Here is a 19,466-nt window from a genome sequence, read left to right on the forward strand (position 1 = left end):
TTAATAACCGTAATGTGTATCCTACGTAGACTTACACATGGCAAACAGCATACTGAGTTTATATCACCAAGACTTTGAAGGTTTATGAGGCAACTGTTACTGCCGGTTGAAGAGGACAATCTCCTGAGAACCCAACTGTGTACCCAAGATTAGCTGTCCACTCCACCCCTCCTATAACCTAAAGTTCTGCAGGAAAAGTAGCCACACTCTGACAATGGCAACGCTGCTCCCTGCAGGCAGTTCACCGCTATTACAGAATAATTCACGGGCTTCAACACACGGAAAAGTAGTAACATACCCGATCGCTGCAGAGGGGGCTGTAGGATTATTCTTCAATTCCTGCACATTTACCACTTGAGGGACATTCTTCAAAGTTGATTCGGTCAAAGTACTGACAGCTATTTAAATAGAGAAGAGAAAGGCACATTAATTGCAGTAAAGGATCAAAAATTCTAGCCAGGTACAATGAATAACTGGGACACAAACTTAAGCAGAATGCAAACTTATTATATAAAGGAAATTTAGGTTGTTCTGCAGCACTGTGTTCAGTGGAGCACCTGGCCTACTCCATCCACAAAAATTATTTGGCGAAGCTTTGTGCAATTTAATCAAATGTACTAGTTTAGAAAAAAGGAATTCCCTAGCCAGCTTTTATACAGCAGAGCTGAGATACCTGCCATATTGTTGGCTCACCCTGGAAAAGGGCAGAAAGAGCTAGAGGATTAGCAGTGTTCAGACTAAGGGCTTCTGCCATCCATCGTGCATTTTCATTCAACCGTTCTTTCGCATGAGCTTATTATTGTCGGACTCAGGTGCTGGGAATACAAAAAAATGTCTAAAACATAGTTCCTTGTCTAAAGAAGCTCATGCCTTAGTGAGACAGACACGATGAATAAAATGTGAAAAATGAGGCCAAAAGGCCTGAATTAAGGAATGGCAACAGGGATTGACTTGACATCTACTTATCTATCTTAGGCTTGTCAGCTTTCACGTCTCCTTTTTTGTGTCTTACAATTTAAAGCTGTAGCCCAAGACTTAATGATATTTCATAATTAACTTTTAAGAAGGCCTAAGCAAAGCTCTTAGATCTCTTCCAACTCAATCAGCTTGATTTTGGGCCTGTTCAGCACAATGCTAAGATTCTGCTTGGTCCAACCAATATTTAAAACATCAAAGGTTTCTTATTTTTTCAGACGGCTCAAAAGTGCCTTAAAAAGTTATCCGGTTTTTGCTCTTTCATATCTATTTTAGATGGCTTAATAAGGGTTTTAATATTTGAACGTTTCCTAGAAATCTTTTATTATTATATAATGGTAATTCTTTTTTGTCTAAATAAAACCATCATGTCTTTTTAGTCTTTTAAAATTTTAGTCTAAATTGCTATGTGTTCTAAGCAGTTATAGAACTAAAAAATAATTTTATTCAGCTAAAACAAAAATATTTGATTTATAGCCGAGTTTCTCAACCTTGGCACTATTGACATTTTGGGGCTGGATAATCCTTTGTTGTGGGGTTGTCTTGTGCATTTAGGATTTTTTTTGCAGCACTCCTGGCCTCTACCCACTAAATGCCAGCAACACTGCCAACTGTTGGAGGGGAGATGGGCGGGGCAAAATAGCCTCTGGCTGAGAACCACTGGCTTGTAAAAACTGATAGCCAGTGATAACTGAGGTCCCGAGGCGAACTACCTATAAATCTTAATGTAGAAAGTTCCGGATAGCCACAAACCACTGACAAAATGCAAAAGCTGATTAGCTCCTTAGAGTTTTCATCTGTCAAGTTTCCATCTTAAATTTGCAGTCTTAAGAAAAAGCTGTACTACGATACAAAGAACACAGGGTTGGAGTCTGGGTTTTGTTACCTATTGGTCAGGTGTCCTTCACCTCTCCAAACCTTACATCACTCAAAAGCAAAATGGGCACACTTATACCCACCTCAGAGGGTGGCTGGGATCCTTAAGATATCATCAGACAACTCTAATGTTATTAGGTGATCTAACTGCGAAGATTAATTTCGGGCTTAAAGCAGACATTATTCAAAAGTAGGGATTAACAACTCCATCAAAAAACCCCACTGATCTCCCACTTAACTGAATGTTGCAGATAATACCGCCCCTTAAAAGGAAAGAACTCTCTCCCCCAAAAGGTGAGAGACCTATCACATCAGCCTTCTCTTCTGAAGGGCAGCAAAGAGAGCCCGCCATTTCCTGGCACCTGTGTCCTGGCCTGGGGCTCAGACAGCTCACCATCAGCCCCTGCACAGATGTTTTTACCTGGCGCCTGACTGGCCATCTGCCGTCTCAGGGCTGCCGCAGCGGCCGCCTGGGGAGCAGAGATGGGGTGGGAAGGGCCAGGAGCGCCATGCTTCACGGTTTTTGTTGCAAGCATTGTGCTATCAGCCCCTTGGGGAATAATTTTGCTAGCAGGTGTAGACACTGAGGAAAAAAGATAAATTAAGTGAGAGAGTGGGTCAGAGAAGAAGAGAACACAAAAATTAAAATGGTAAATTCTCCATGTGTGGTTGCAGGGAAAATGTTAAGATTAAAAATCCTTAAGCACTAACACAGAAAAGTACCGGCAAACTGACAGGCTGGCACCTTTATCTTTCAAAGATGCTGCAGGCAATTTGCCTGCCCACTTCTATTAGTGAAAATACTTCACATGATCATTTCCTCTGACACTGAGCAAGGTATAACTTTTGTGCCAAAACAGAGCAATGTCCTGCTCTCCTCTCATAAAATCTCTCCATTCTGGTACCTCATGCCCGGTTTTGTCCTCTTAGAAGTCACTGCAATACAAAGTCCTGATGCTCTGAACTGAAGGTGTGACAGCACAACACAGGTCACATCAGCGAGCCAACACAGACAATGAGCTTTCTGGCTGGTGAGCTCTGAGGCACAACATGGCTACAGTGGAGGAGCTGAAATGAGGTGGGACGTGAAAGGCACAAGCTGTGCTCCACAGGAAAGCAGTAACTGTGAACCTTGCAGGGTCTCCTCTTCCTCAGGTCCTACCAACCACTTTCAAGGGGAACACACCTCTTGAATCTGTCCTGTAATTCCTAGAATATTAACAGAAATGGGCTGGAACCCATAAGTTATGGGCGTGATAATATAAAACCCAGTTACAGTTCCTTCAGGAGTCAGAGATCTCTTAGGGAAAAAAGATCATTTCCTGTCTCATTGTTTACTTACCTGAAGTTCCCATCACACCTGGCGAACCATGAATCAGGTGAGATTTAGCAAAAGGAGTCGCCTGGGGCAAAAGACTGGGCTGGATGGAAGGCGTTCGAGCCACGGGAGCGTGCCGGGGAACCTGGACCACCGCGTCGTCATCCTTACAGGATGCCCGTGTGTCTTCACCTTCCAGAGACTGGGAAATGGATGACGTTGAGCTGACTTCATCCAAGTCTTCGTAATACCTCTGACACAGGAAAGCTGAACGAGACAGGCTGGCTACAAAGCCCAAAACAAAACACAACTTACACAATTCAAGTCCAAAAGCTATGTAATTTTCACTGCCGCTAGAGAAATATCCAATTTATAAATCGACTTAATTATTACTTATTTTAAGTGGAAGCAGCTGCTGCTGAATGCGAACAAAGATACTTTTTGCTCAAACGGGCTCTGCAAAACCCAGCTGTGTAGGACAAGAACATTTTGACTGTTAAACAAAAAAAATGTGAGGTGAGAGATGGGATGCATGCTGGTGTAAAAGCAGGAAGTTCACAGGCAAGAACACCGTCTCAGAAAAGCAACAGACAAGCTTCCAGAGCAGAGTAAACAGTCCCAGTGCTGCCACTGCTTTCCGACAATAAACTTCTGAGAACAGGCCTAACGCAAACTGGAAAAGACATCATGTCCTCAATGCTGAGGGTCTCAAACACTGCCACGTAAATCTAATCATTCTTTTGAATCAATTAGGTTAAAAAAAAATCACTGAAATCAATCTTCACCTTCCCTGTTTTTTTCCTTCCATAAACTATGGGGTAATATGCCATGTTACTTCCTACCGTGAATTTCAGAAGTCATGTTACTGTCTGTATATTGGAAAAAACCAAAACCAAACAGAAAACAGCTCTCTCTCCTCCTCAAGTTATGTAAAAGTATTGCTAATATTTACTGACTTATTTGCCCTATAGGCACGTCACTCTGCAAGATTTTACTTGTCATAATGGAACCGGAACATAGACAAATGCAAGTGAAAGCCGACGCTGCGTGCTAGCGCTGCTGCTAGGCTGCACTGTCAATTCGGTAGCCACCAGCCACGCGTGCCTATTTAGATGAAAAGTAATGTGAAGTAAATAAATGAAAATCTGGAATCCTAAGTTGCACCAGCCCCCTTTGAAGTGCTCAATAGCCGCAGCTTAACTGCTCTCCTGGAGAGCACAGATCCAGAACGTCGTCACCACTGCAGGAAGTCCTACGGGACAGCACTGTACCAAAGTGTTTTGATGCAGGTCAATGTGCAGCAGGGTCACTTAGCAAGTCCCTCCACAACCACCAGCACCACCAGTAAAACTGCAGTTAACATTTATTGAGAACTTACCTGGTACCAGGTACTGCTCAAAGGATCTAAATTAGAAATTCCTGTTATCTGACTTTATGGTTAATGCCTAGAAAGGCTGAGTAATTTGCCCAAGGTCACGAAGTTGGTAAGTGGTAGAGCCGGAATTCAAACCTGGCGTGTATCCGACTTGAAAGACCATGTTCTTAACAATACTCTGTTATATATAAAATACCCTGTGCTAGGTAGAATTTTGACCCCACGACCCTTACCCCCAGTGCCACACCCATGGTTATGTTCTGTTAGATGGTTATATTACATGGCCAAAGGGATTTTGCAGACACGATTAAGGTTACTAATCAGTTGACCTTAAAACAGAGAGGTTAGCCTGGATTTTCCAGGTGGGCCCAGTGTAAAATCTCAAGAGCCCTTAAAGGTAGAGAAAAGAAGCACAAGAGGAAGCAGAGAGAGGTGGCAGAAGTGGGGACACAGAAGCATTCAATGTGCTGTTGCTGGACTGCAGATGAAGGGGGCTGGGGGCACAAGCAAAGCAAACGAGGACCTCAGTCTTACAGCTGCAAGGAACCTAATTCTGCCAACAACGCCAATAACTCAGAAGCGGGATCTTCCCTAGAGCCTTTAGATGAGAGCTCAGACCAGCCAGCACTGACTTCAGCCTGTGAGCCCCGAGCAGAGGACCCAGCAGGGCCATGCTGCGCCTGGACTTCTGACACACACAACTGGGAGATCATAAACAGGTGGTGTTATAAGCCACTACATTTGTGATAATTTGTTACACGGCATCCACAGAAAACTAATATAAACCCCACACTCTCTTAGGGCCACACTGCTCTCACTAATTTCTCTAAGATCCCACTTCCTGAGAGTTAATAGCAACAAGAGATGACTCAGACTCATCACCTTCAGGAACTGGATAGAAAACGGAAATAACTTTAACTCCCAAGGTCTGATACCACCTGGGGGTTCTCTCAGTTTCCTTCCTTCATCTTTCTGATGCCATTCGTTGGATTTGGGTGGAGGGACACCCATCAACTGAAAAATGCAATGGCCATGCTCACTTGCAGAGGCCTGGCCTGCTCAACTGTCCCAATGATGCTGCCTCCGCAGCTGACACATGCTGCTTCCTGCTGTGATCAAGGATGCAGCTACCTTCCTGGCACTAGAAAGGGGGCCCCACTGAAACCTAAAGAATCTTACTCTGCTTAAATGCTAGCTCAGATCAGGACAGGCAGAAAGCCACATTAACAGGAAGGAGAAGGGGTAGAAATCATGATCATCTCAGTAGACGCAGCAAACCTCATATCTTGTAAGGAACTACAGAAAGTGTTCCCTTTGAGATCAAGGCAAGGATGCCTACTCGCCCCTTTTATTGGACTCTGCACTGGAGGTTCTAGCTAGCGAAATAAGGTAAGAAAATGAAATAAAAAGCAGAAACAAAAGTGTTCATATCCATGGAAGATATAATTGTTTCCACAGGAAGTCCAAGAAATAGCTACAGACATATTATTTGAAATGAGTTAGCCAAGATGCTAGATTCAGTCAACATACCAAAAAATCTAGCACATTTCTATATACTATATCTAACATAAAATAAAACATAAAGTGAAATTTAAGGAAAAACCACCCCTCATTATAAAAGCATCAAAAATATCAAACTTAGGAATAAATCTAACAAAAGATGTGCATGTCCTCCATGCAGAAAAATTAAAGACCCAAATAAACATACGCCATGTCTAGGAAATGAAAGATCAACACTGTACAAATGTCAATTCTTTTAAGTCAATTCAGAGATTCAATACAATCCCAATCAAAATCTCAACTCTTTGAGGGCTGAGGGTGGTAGAACTTAACAAGACAATTATAATATTAATATGGAAATGGAAAGCACCAAGAATAGCCAAAACATTCTAGAGCATGGGTCAGCAAACTACAACCATGAGCTAGCTGCTTGCTTTTATAAATAAAGTTTTACTGAAGCATAGGCATGCCCATCTGTTTACATACAGTCTGTGGCTGCTTTCCCATTACAAGGGCAGAGTTCACTAGGTACCATAGAAACTACATATTTACTACATATTTACTATCCAGCTCTTTAAGAAACAGTTTGCCAACCCCTACTCTAGACTGCAGAACTTTCTGCGATGATGAAATGTTCTATGTCTGCATTTCCCATTACAGTAGCCACTAGTCACATGTACCTAGTGAGCACTTGAAATGTGGCTGCTGGGATTAACTGAATTTTTTACTTTATTTAATTTTTATTAATTTAAATTTGAACAGGCTACCATATTGAACAGCACAGCTTTAGGATCTAGAAAAAAAAACAGTATCGAGACTTATTTTAGCACCAGTTAATTGAGGCAGTGCGGTGGCAGTGGTTTCTCATCAGTGTACAGACCATCAGACCTACGAGTATAAGGAAAACCGATTTACAACAAAGGTGGCCACTAAGCAGGGAGGAAGAATCTTCACTGAACAGTGCTGGGACAATCAGATATGTAAATACAAAAAAATGACATGAGAGCGATACTTTGTATCATACACAAAAACCAATTCCAGATAGTATAAACGAAATACGGTCTACCCATACAATGGAATACCATTCAGCAAAAAAAGGAATGAACTACTAATACATGATACACATCATGGGTGAACCTCAAAGTTATACTAAGGGAAAGAAGCCAAAGCAAAAGACTACATACGATTCCATTTATACGCAGTTTCTAAAAAAAGGCAGTTCCACAGAGAAAGAAAACAGATCAGTGGTTGCTGGGAGCAGAATAGGAACTGATTACAAACAGCATGACGCAACTTCTTAAGTGATGGAAATGTTTTAAAACTGGAATGTGGTGATGGTTATACAATTCTGTAAATTTATCAAAAATCGTCAAACTATATACACTTACAACAGGTGAATTTTATGATATGCAAATTATACCTCAATAAAGTTGTTTTAAAAATATCAATTCCAGGTAGATAGCAGATCTAAATTTGAAAGGCAAAGCATTAACATTTCTAGACAATAATAAAGGTGCATACATACTCTTGTTACCTAGAGGTAGAGAAAGATCTCTTCAACAGAACAACAGGAACTGACCATAAAAGAAGGAAAGGGCTGAAAAATCTGTTTTAAAATTAAGAACTTCTCTTTGCCAAAAGATACTAAGAGGCTAAAAAGGCAACAAAGTGAATAACTACAAACTCATATAACCAACAAAAGGCTGGTATCAAAAACTGACAAAAACTTTTACAAATCAGCAGGACAGATTATCCAATAGACAGATGAGCAAAGGATTTAATCAGGCACTTCACAAAAGAAGATACCCAAATGGTAATTAAACATATAAAAAGGTGACACCAACAGAGTTAAAAGGAAAAAGATTGATAATATCAGGCTTGGCAAGGCTGTGGAACAGCTGGAATATTCATACACTGATGGCCGAGTGTGACTCGGTACAACCAATCTGGAGAACTGCACGCAGAATCTGAAGCTGAGCACAGGGACAGAGTACGAGACACAATTCCACTCGGAGTCACATGACCACATAAAAGAAATACACGTGTACCCCAAAGGACAAGCACAAGAATGTTCAGAGCAACATTCTACTATGTTACAGCTAAAAGCTGCAAACAGTGAATGTCCACCAAAAGGAAAATGGATAAACAAATGCAGTATATTCATACACCAAAGCAACAAAAACAAACAGCTACATGCAGCAACATGGATGACTCTTAGAAACCTGATGTGGAGTAAGAGAAACCCATCCAGAGAATAAATAAATGGACTTCCGCAGTATCCAAAGCCCAAAAAACAGGCAAAACCAAATTATGGTGTTTGGGGAGGCAAGCTTAAGTAGTAAAACTGTCAAAAAGGAAAAATAAAGGAGACTAAAGAGAACAGCGGTTTAATGCAATGCACAATCCTGGACTGGATCCTGATTTTCCAAAAAGCTTGGCTACACGTGCTGAAACTACCACAGCCCGCGCCTAGAGCCCGTGCTCCGCAACAGGAGAAGCCGCCGCAATGAGAAGCCCACGCACCGCAATGAAGAGTAGCCCCGGGGCTTCCCTGGTGGCGCAGTGATTGAGAATCTGCCTGCCAATGCAGGGGACACGGGTTCGAGCCCTGGTCTGGGAGGATCCCACATGCTGCGGAGCAACTGGGCCCGTGAGCCACAATTACTAAGCCCGCGCGTCTGGAGCCTGTGCTCCGCAACAAGAGAGGCCGCGACAGTGAGAGGCCCGCGCATCGTGATGAAGAGTGGCCCCTGCTCGCCGCAACTAGAGGAAGCCCTCGCACAGAAACGAAGACCCAACACAGCCATAAATAAATAAATAAACAAATACTTTAAAAAAAAAAAAAAAAAAGAAGAGTAGCCCCGGCTCGTCACAACTAGAGAAAGCCCACGCACAGCAATGAAGACCCAATGCAGCCAAAAAAAAAAAAAAAAAATTCCAACTCAAAACATAATTTCAAAGAAAAAAGCAGTTACAGGCACTAGAGTAAAGCAGGGTTATGCCTAAAGTTGCATCTAACAAATAGTTTTTTAAAAGAAAATTCAGGTAATTATATAGATAATTTCATGACAAAATATTTTTTATCAGGTATATATGGCTTCTTTTCAGCAAGTGTTTTTAGTCATCATTCCCTAATCTGTCGTTTTTTTTTTCTTCTTTCTTAGAACGTCTTTTTTTCAAATGTAGCCTTACTCAAAACCCCATACCAATCAGAAAAGTAAAGCTTCTCTAGCTAAAGCAGAGGCTAGGACCCCTGGAGCCAGCTCAGCTTCCCCCAAAACCCTTGGGAATCACTGCCACAGAACCTAAGGACTGTGGAAAACACAGTGTAAAAGCCAGAATAACTACCTTGAACTGCTTCATTGACCATGTATAAGCTGCTTCTTACCCCAATATTCAAATGGATAACCGATTCTGGGGACATTTTCTCTATCTCCCATTAAGAACCAAAGGAAACACACACACACACACACACACACACACACACACACACACACACACACACACACACACACACACACACACACACACACACACACACACACACACACACACACACACACACACACACACTCTCTATATATATATATGGTTTATTCTAAAAATTCAGGACCAGTTTCCTCTACCTGGAGCAGTAGATCTCACCGGTGGGGTCTTCCTCTTGGCCAAGAAGTTTCTCAGCTGTGCCTGTTTCACGGGGGACAGTTTAGCTGCAAGAAATTCATGAACCCATAAATGCATAAGACTCGGTTTTTAAGATGTCAGTAGATGAAAGAGAACAAAGAGAGTTTAAAGACTGGGAAGAACTCATTTACCTGGGACTTTGGGCAAGGGTTTGGTTTGAGAGTCTATGGTTGTTTTCAACAAAGCATTGCGCAGGCTTTCGAGGTCACTGTCAAAACTGAAATAGGATAGTGTTACATATGAACCAACTACGACCTGAGAAATCAGGGGGATGGTGGTGGTACATTATCCTCCTAAATCTAAAGGCAAGATATGAGAGCATCCCAATACAGAAATGGAAAATCTGACCAATCAAGGAAATTAATCCAAGAGGAAAGAGATCACAGTCTCAATATTATATCCCAACCCCAGAGCAAACACACCACCAACGGGACTCCAGCAGGAAGGGCAATTAAAATCTACACATTCAGCCTAAAGGCAGAAACACAAGACCACCTTGGTAACTTCAGGGGTAAACTGTCTAACTGCAGGGTATGAAATCTCCACATTCTTGCAAAATGATAAATCTGAGCTTCAAGACAAATTGGTCAACCTAACCCTGACAGTTAATTTTCAATTAAGCAATAATACTGTGACTATAGTATCTGTTATCATCTATTGAGCATCTGTTTCATCAGACACACTACTAGGTGCTTTAAAGACTTAGTTTTAAACTCTCCAGTAATCCCATGAGGCACGTATTGTTAGCCCTACTTTTTGGCAAAGGAACAAAGGATCAGAGAGGGTGAGGAATCTGACCAGGCTCACACAGGTGAAAGACAGCAGAGTCACTTTCAAAGCCACATGTGAACCATTCCAGGACTACTCCACCTAACTCTGACTATTCATTCGTTCATCCAGCCACATTTACTGAGTGCACGGGGCGTTAACAGGCCCATTCTCCTGCACACCTGTGAGTGCTGCTCTGCGAGGGAACATCCAAGGGAAGGCCCCACTGGGAGGTTTGGTTATAAAGACGGAGCTGCTGGAGACTATCCACCAGGTGATTCAGCCTCTTCCTCTGTTGGTTGATGATTTCCCGGTTGTTGGCAAGGGTGTTAAACAGTGTCTCTCGCTCTGGCACAAGCAGGCGCCTGTTGAGAGCAAGGAGGAAAGAATTAAATGTGAATGGTTCAAGTAAGGGAACTCCCCACTGAATGGAAGAAAAAAGACCACAACTGTTAACAGTGAGAAGACTAAACTGGAGAACCACTAGTGGGAAAGAAACATCAAGAAATTACTAGAACATAAAAAGGGGATGAAAGCCTAACGAGGATAAAGTGGAAGGAGGAAAGAGCAGCTTCGGATGTGCAGGACCAGGCCTGTAGCAGAGGACAGCACAGCCAGACAGAACCTCAGATGGGTTCCAGGGAAGAAATGGGGGAAAATTCATCCAGCTGTATATTTAGGATATGCATATTTCTCTGTATGTAAATTATATGAAATAAAAAGAAAAAGACCAAGGGTGCAGGGAAATCTAGGGAGTCAGTCAGTCATTTCTTCAGAGTGCTGTCAACACTGAAACAGAGGAACAGCACACGATTTAGCAGCAGGGGGGTCATCCACCCAAAAGAATTACAAGAAGACAGGGACAACTGTCCCTTTCTTTCTGGTGACAAGGTACTTAGTTCAACATATATTTTTAACAGGCATTTCAACAGGGTACAAGGCAACATTCAGAGAAAGGCCCAAAACAGAGAAGTGCTAGAAAATTGTACAGATTTAAGAATCTGAACTCTACAGAAATGGAACTTAAAAAAAGCACATTAAGGGACTTCCCTGGCAGTGCAGTGGTTAAGAATCTGCCTGCCAATGCAGGGGACACGGGTTCGAGCCCTGGTCTGGGAAGATCCCACATGCCGCGGAGCAACTGGGCCCGTGAGCCACAATTACTGAGCCTCCGCGTCTGGAGCCTGTGCTCCACAACAAGAGAGGCCGCGATAGTGAGAGGCCGGCGCACCGCGATGAAGTGTGGCCCCTGCTTGCCACAACTAGAGAAAGCCCTCGCACAGAAACGAAGATCCAACACAGCCATAAATTAATTAATTAATTAATTAAAATAAAAAAAAAAAAAGTCTGTGACCTCACAGCTTTGTAAACAAGCGAATAGATCATTTCCTGGTTTGTTTCCTTACAAGGCTAATCACATTAATCAAGTATAGGTGTTTCAGAAATCTAGCATTTTTGAGGGCTGACCTGGTTTCCACATTTCTTGTGGGCACCTTACTGCTTTCACAATGTACTGCATTCTATTCCTTCTGGAAAACACGAGGCATAAAACGAAATATCCACGGATGGAAGATTAGGATAGAAGGTTTTCCTCTACCTCTGTTACCACTCCTCTCATCCTTTTAGTTATCCATACTAATTAGGAATGTTTCCTCCAAAGGAAAATTTGGAATATACAGAAAAGTATAAAAGAAACATTCCTCTTAATCTCAGCTTGCAGGTATGAGTATTTTGACAGATTTATTTCCAGCCTTTTCTACATTAGACCTCCACAATGAGGTCACCTAGTTTGATTTTATGTCTTACATTTTTCATATTTTATATTTTATACCTAATAATTAGTTACAGGATTATATATTTTGTATAGTTCATGTAACACAAAACATATTTCATATGATTTTTTTGAGGATATGCGATTCAACAGTTACACAGTATTCTGCATTAAGAAAAAAATGTGACCAGATTTATTAGCCACTCCTCTAACTTTTGGGTAACTAGACTGAATCCAATTTTTCACTCTCATAAATTGTGCTGTAATGTAAATTGTTCTATGTAAATTATTGTGAATATTGCTATTATTTCTGTAGAACAAATTTCTAGATGTATAATGACTGGGTCAAAGAGAATGAACCTTTGTAGTGTGTTTTATAAATCCTCCTGAATGATCCTTTAAAAGGGCTACAGCAACTATCTACACAGTGGATGAGAGGCCTCGCTCACTTTTGTTTTCTCTGTTGTTCCAGATGCCGATCCCACTCCAAGTCTAGAACATCATTCACATCTTGGACAGCAAATTTCACATACTGATGAAGGCGCCGAATTTCCTACAAGAAAAAAATGAAACGTCAAAATGACTCAGTTGTCCAGTAGCTTGCAGGAAGGTGTATCAAAACAGTTAAAATGACTTTGAAGTCTTTTTATACTGAGAACCATAATGAACAAGGGAAATGTTAACAGGCTTTAATACAATCATTAGAATGTTATAATTCAAATGAAAAACAGCAACTCAACCTTTTAAGGCGTGTGACAGAGAGGTGGTGTGAAGAAAAGGGAAACAGAAAGGGCGTATCGGCCTAGGGCCTCTAGGGAACCAATGTTCTTGCTTAGTTCTCATTTTCAGCTCCTGTAAAGTATCTCCACATGGCCTAGGAATTTTCCACTGCACTCTGTTACTCCGACAGGGCACCCATTTAGCTTTTGCTCTCCCACCCATGAAATTAACTGTAATACAGACAAGATTATTCTACAAAACAGTGAAAATAATTCTGCACCTATCTATTCATAGAGTAGAACACAGAAGTCATCTCGCCAGTGGGGAAAAACTCATTTCTCAAAAACAAAGAATAGTATCAGCACTAGAAACTGAATTTACCATTATTAAAAGTCTTACCTATTAATTTATTTTAGGCCTGCAATAATTTTCTTTAAATATTGGTCCAGTGTTAACCTTCATGGCTATACCATTTGACTCTCAAAAATTAAAAAAATATAGCATTCCATTAATGCAAACGAAGCATTCCATTAAACATGTATACAAACGAAGACAATGTGCTTTACAGTGGAAAACACTCTTTACATCTGTACAAAGATCTTAATGTGTTTAACTGTATTTTCAAAATTATTTTCGGACAAGGGTATGTGTCCTAACTGAAGAAGAAAATGTCATTTAAAGAGAGCCAGGCTGATTCTAGGAAGCAGCAGTAACCTTAGCATCAAATACAAATTTCAACTCAGTGCTCCATGACTACACGGAGGCCTTTTACTGTGGACACTTCACACGTGACCACACCTCTGTGCATTAACTGATCTTGTTTCTTCTGAATGCCCTCCCAACTTTGTCTGCCAGGAAAAAAAACTTTTCTTTTAAGGCCTATCACAAATATTTTTCTGTGGCTTAGCTGCTCCCCCATCTGCAATCCCACAGCAACACACCCCACGTTGTATTTACAAGTCCATCTTTCTGCTGCTACTTATCCAGCTGTAGTGTAGTGTTGAACACCACAGGCTCTGAGCCAGACCGCCCAGGCTCCAGGGTCCAGCATTTATTAGTGGTGAGACTTGGGTAGTTCCTGTGTCTCTGATTCCTTATCTTTCTTTTGTATATGGTATGCATTCAGTAAATGCTAGCTATTATTATCTACTTAGCACTGTGGAAAAGAGAAAATTATTTCCCTTGAATGGGGAAAGTGGTTCACCCAAAGCTGAATTCTTTTAGTTTGCACACAGAGCAAGGGGTGAAAAGGCACACAGGAAGAAAGAGTAACCAGATTCAACGTGGAGGCCTGTAATTTGATGAGTGGCAGGCAGGTGGTCGGCACTCTCTGCTAAGAGGGTTACCATCCCCAGGAGAAGGACACACCTAGGAATACCTCAAGGGCGGCAGGACACAGCAGGGGTTCCTCAGCCTTTCTGGGAGGCCTCCACTTCTTTCATTTTCCTACTGTCAGTATGCTTACCAGGTGTGGGATGGAAATGACAGCAACAGTAGAGTCTGCAGCCTCAAATCCTCTGAGGCAGGAGGGGGTTCACCATACTCACAGACCCTCAGGTCCCAGGTGAAGGAAGGCCAGTGCTGCCACCCCTGCACCCTTTCCTACCTGATTCTAGGGGAAGGCAAGGTGCTGGGAGATGACCCCTACTAAAGCTGTGATGCAACAATTTTGAATAAATTGAAAGATGGAAACAAAACTCAGATTTAGCTCAAAGAGAATATAGGAATAATTAAGAATGAGAAAAGTAACTTTGCTAATAGTTACAGGAAGGAGCCCCGGCAGGTAGAAGTTTCGATTCTGGTCCCACTCTTACTAGAATCAACATTACCTTGGGCAAGCTCCTTAGCCTATGACATTCCAGTTCCTTATCTGTACAATGGATCAGTAACTCTCACCTTGCAGAGCAGCAGGGTTTGAAGACTACAAATAATGTATTAAAAAACACCTCACAGGGCTTCCCTGGTGGCGCAGTGGTTAAGAATCCGCCTGCCAATGCAGGGGACACGGGTTCGAGCCCTGGTCTGGGAAGATCCCACATGCCGTGGAGCAACTAAGCCCATGCGCTACAACTACTGAGCCTGCGCTCTAGAGCCCACGAGCCACGACTACTGAGCCCGTGTGCCACAACTACTGAAACCCACGCGCCTAGAGCCCATTCTCCGCAACAAGAGAAGCCACCACGATGAGAAGCCCACGCACCACAACGAAGAGTAGCTCCCGCTCGCCGCAACTAGAGAAAGCCTGCGTGCAGCAAAGAAGACCCAATGCAGCCAAAAATAAATAAATAAATGAACAAATACATTTATATTAAAAAAAAAAACAAAAAAAAAAACACCTCACAGAGTACTTGGTGCCCAATGAACAGTTGCTAGTTTAATAATTATTATTCCTGATTTGATTTCTAAATATATCTTTTTCAACAGCTACTCTCTACCAATCTTAAGGTTTAATTAAGAATTATGTTTTTGTTTAATCCAAAAAACCTTAAGTGGGAAAGTGCCATTTCCTCTGCGACAGTGAAGGGAGTCTACGCCAAGTGGGTCAACACTCACAGGAAATGAACAACTTTGTACAAGCAGTTGGGCAAGCCTGTACCTCCCAAAGGAGCACCTGTCTAGGAGTCTGTTCTCAGCAGCTCTGGCGGGGTTCTCCTACCTGGAGCTGAGCCTCACTCCTGGGGTCCAGCGGCCTCTTGTAGAGCAAGTGCAGATACCCAGAGTCACGGTTTCTCTCATTTTGTTCTCTGGCTTCTTCAACACCAGCAAAGCCCTCAAGTAAAGTTGTTTTCAGGGTACTTATATCTCCATGAAGAGACTAGAAAAGGTACGAGGATGAATTGATACAAAAGTGGTATTTCCAAGAAATAAACCTTTCTTTCTAGATCAAGGAAGGTGGTATTTCTCAAATATTTAACATGATGAACATATGAATATAGCAAAAAGTGAATTTCACTGCTTGGAAAGAAAGATACTAATGTTCATTTTTTTTCCTTCCTCATTAAAAAAATACATACTCTAATGATCAGAAACTCAGGAAATAAGACAAGTACTGGTAATCCTGCCATCTAAAGATGATCACTGTTAAAACCGTGGAGAACTTTCCTCTTTCTTTTTTTTTTTTAATTTTTAAAAATTTTATTGAAGTATAGTTGATTTACAATGTTTCAAGTGTACAGCGAAGTGATTCAGTTATATATACACATATATATATATATATATATTCTTTTTCAGATTCTTTTCCATTATGGGTTATTACAAGATATTGAATATAGTTCCCTGTACTATACAGTAGGTCCTTGTTGTCTATCTACTTTACATATAGTAGTATCTATTAATCCCAAATTCCCAACTTATCCCTTCCCCACCCTTGAGAACTTTCCTCTTTCCAAGTGTGTTATTTAAGACCAGAGCTCTGGAGTCAGGCAGTCTGAACTGGGATCCTGGCTCTATAACTCAGTAACTGGGTGGCTTTGGGCAAATTACTTCATCTCTCTAAGCCTTGGTTTCCTGTTCTTGCAAAACAAAAAGAATAATAGTGCCTACCACACAGAAAAGCTGAGAGGATTCAATGAGATAATATAGATATGCCTGGCACATAGTAAGTAGTAATAATTGTAACACAGTAAATAAACAGTTAACAACAAATATTTGTTATTTTTATACTGTATATGCTCTTAAGTATCCTGCTTTTACCTTAAACTTAACCCTTTATAACCTAACAATTTACTATAAAAGACAGTAAATTTTCTCCTGTAAATGACCCACAGTATCTTCATTAAAGTCTGCTTTTATACCAAGAAAAAAAACTTAGTAAATTTTCAAATATATCTAAACTAAATTAACAACTAGAATGAACTTTTATGGAGTGCCTTGTAAGTGTCAATGGGGTAGAAAGTACTTATTATTCCATTTTCCACATGAGAAAACTAAAATATAGAATAGCTGGAATAATTTGCCCAAAGTCACATAATTTATTATTAAGTGCTAAAGGTAGGATTTGAAGTCAGGCATTCCTAGGTAAACCACTCATCCACATAAAAAACAAGACTGGTGATTTCCTGAAGAGAGAAAATACATATATCCGTGGAGTATCAGGACAACAATTTGCAAATGTGCAATTCAACTTAGGAAGAATATCAAAAACACAAACCTCTGTGGTCTCTTTAATCTCCAAAAGAAAGGTGTGCAGGTCATCTGATTCTGTTCTCAGCATCCTCATCTCCTCAGAAGTGCCCACTTGGAAACAGGCTTTGGAAGTTCGGGCTTTCAACTCTTCCAACTCCTTCTGAAAGTGAGTGACCTGTAGAGACCACAAATGAGGGGACGGCTCAGTCTGAATGGCACGGCAGTCATGTCTGTCACTGCTCCCGGGCCCGCTAACAGCGCAGACTCCCGGGACACGCCAAGGCTCAATGCCAGAACAAAACAGTCACGTAGGAGTCCACACTCAGAGCCAGTCAAGTCTCACTATCAGAGCTACTTCTGGAAAAATCTGCAGGAACAAATTTACCTCCTCCCCGATTCCAGCCATCACAGGATCTGACTCTTTCCACTGATGTCCCTGCTTTTCTGTAACAGGAGGCTGAAGTGATTTTGCCTGAAATGAAAGGCAAAGGTTTTAAAGTGCATCCCACACCCCAAGTGATGGCTTCCTGGAGCAGGTGGCTCCGTGCCTATCACAGGTGCGGCGCTCTCACAATACCGTCACTGTTGCACCACTCACTCTTTTGAACCCGTATTTACTGGGTACCTTCCTGGTATAAGACATGCTCTAGATAGAGGTAAACAAGGTAGATGAGGTCCCTACTCTCATGGACCTCACATTCTACTGGGACAAGACAGATAATAAGAAGTAAACAACTCAGGTAATTTCAGCTAGTGATAAATGATATGAAAAAAGTAAACAGGAACATATAGAGAGAATAAAAGTGGGCACTGCTTGACATGAGACAGCCCAAAAGCCCTCACTGAGCACTGCCTCTGCACTGAGACCTGAAGAAAGGGAGAAAGCTATGGAAAGCTCTAGGGGAAGCACCTCCAGGCAGTGAGAAGAGCAAGTGCAAAGAATCTGAGGCAGGAAAGACTTTGGCAAGTTTGAGGCAAAGACATAAAGTGAATGTGGGCACATCAAGTCAGGGAGGGAGCTGGGGGCAGGCAGAGGCAGGTCGTGTAAAGCTATTCCAAGGAGTCTGGATTTTATTCTAAGTGAGTTGGAAAAGTACTAGCGGAGTTTTAGGAGAGTTTAAACTATCCTCTGATTTATGATATTAAAGGATCCCTCCTACTGCTACATAGAGCATGGATGACAGTGACAGGTAGGAAGAGAAATAGGAAGAGGAGTCAGGAGGCTAATGAGGGAAGAGATGATAATGGCCTGAAATACGACGTTAGCAGGGGACAGAGATGTGGATTTATGACATATGACACATCACAGAGCAGAGCTGGCAAGACCTTTGCTAGTATGGACTGGGGGAGGTGCTATTAAAGAGAGGAATCTAGGATGACTTCTGGACTGGGGGTAGAGCAAACTACCTGGTTAGTGCTGCTTACTGAGATGGGAATACTAGAAAAGGAACAGGTTCTGGGGAAGATGGAAATCAAGAATTCTGCTTTAGAGATGTTATAACTTGAGATGGCTTTCGGATTATTTGATACCTACAGCAATTAACACATGGAGAGTTTTTAGACTGCATAAGCATTCATTAAAACATCTTTATTTAATAAATGCCATGTGTCATGCTTTATGCCAAAAGCTACACCTGTAAACTGGCCATTTACTGTGGAGCCTGTACAGGTGTGTGCTGGGGGCAGGAAGGAGGTTGACTGGGAGAGGGACAGAAGGAAAAGACATGACTACTGTTCTGAGGGCACTCAAATAATCAAGTGGGAAATGGACAGAAAATGCTCTTTAAGTTAAACCATAAAAATAAATGGAGATGATAGACTGCAGATCTAAATATGAAAAGTAAAATAATAAAACTTTCGGAAAACATCTTTTTGACCTTGGAATAAGAAATGATTTCTAAAACAGAATACAAAAAGCACTCATTATAAAAGAAAAATTGATATATTGAATTATACTAAAATTAAGAACTGTAGTCATCAAAAGATACCACAAAGAGAATGTAAAGGCAATTCAGAGAGTGAGAAAGTATTAGTATTTGCATTATATGTATGTGTTTGCACATGCATGTGCATATTCAACAAGGAACGAACTCTTACAGATCAGTAAGAAAAAGACAACCCAAAAGACACCCTGTAAAAGAAGATAGTCAAATGGCTAATAGTCATATGAAAAAAAAGCTGAATTTTACTAGTCATCAGGGAAATACTAATCAAAACCACAAAATACAACAACAATAAACAATGAAAAATACGAAGAGTGGTGAGGATGTGGAGCGGCTGAACTCATACGCTCCTAGGAGGAACGTACTGAGAGGAACGTACGAATAGGCTATGACCCAACAATTCCACTCCCA

At 41.4% G+C, this 19,466-nt stretch overlaps 1 protein-coding gene across 4 annotated transcripts in view; it reads right to left on the bottom strand.

Moving 5' to 3' along the window:
- Positions 1 to 19,466, bottom strand: part of NUP214 (nucleoporin 214) — a 99,010-nt gene that overhangs the window by 52,949 nt on the left and 26,595 nt on the right. For all 4 annotated transcript variants that reach the window (XM_082468092.1, XM_082468091.1, XM_082468089.1 and 1 more), the window contains exons 15-24: positions 17,498 to 17,584; positions 17,138 to 17,287; positions 15,644 to 15,802; positions 12,717 to 12,820; positions 10,679 to 10,861; positions 9,860 to 9,945; positions 9,671 to 9,754; positions 3,194 to 3,454; positions 2,273 to 2,434; positions 299 to 398 (exon numbers count right to left, since the gene is read on the bottom strand). In XM_082468092.1, the coding sequence (XP_082324218.1) occupies positions 299 to 398; positions 2,273 to 2,434; positions 3,194 to 3,454; positions 9,671 to 9,754; positions 9,860 to 9,945; positions 10,679 to 10,861; positions 12,717 to 12,820; positions 15,644 to 15,802; positions 17,138 to 17,287; positions 17,498 to 17,584 (1,376 nt within the window). The remainder of the gene's footprint in view (positions 1 to 298; positions 399 to 2,272; positions 2,435 to 3,193; positions 3,455 to 9,670; positions 9,755 to 9,859; positions 9,946 to 10,678; positions 10,862 to 12,716; positions 12,821 to 15,643; positions 15,803 to 17,137; positions 17,288 to 17,497; positions 17,585 to 19,466) is intronic.

Source organism: Balaenoptera physalus, assembly GCF_965194825.1.
Source record: "Balaenoptera physalus genome assembly, chromosome: 7".
NCBI classification, from domain to species: domain Eukaryota; kingdom Metazoa; phylum Chordata; class Mammalia; order Artiodactyla; family Balaenopteridae; genus Balaenoptera; species Balaenoptera physalus.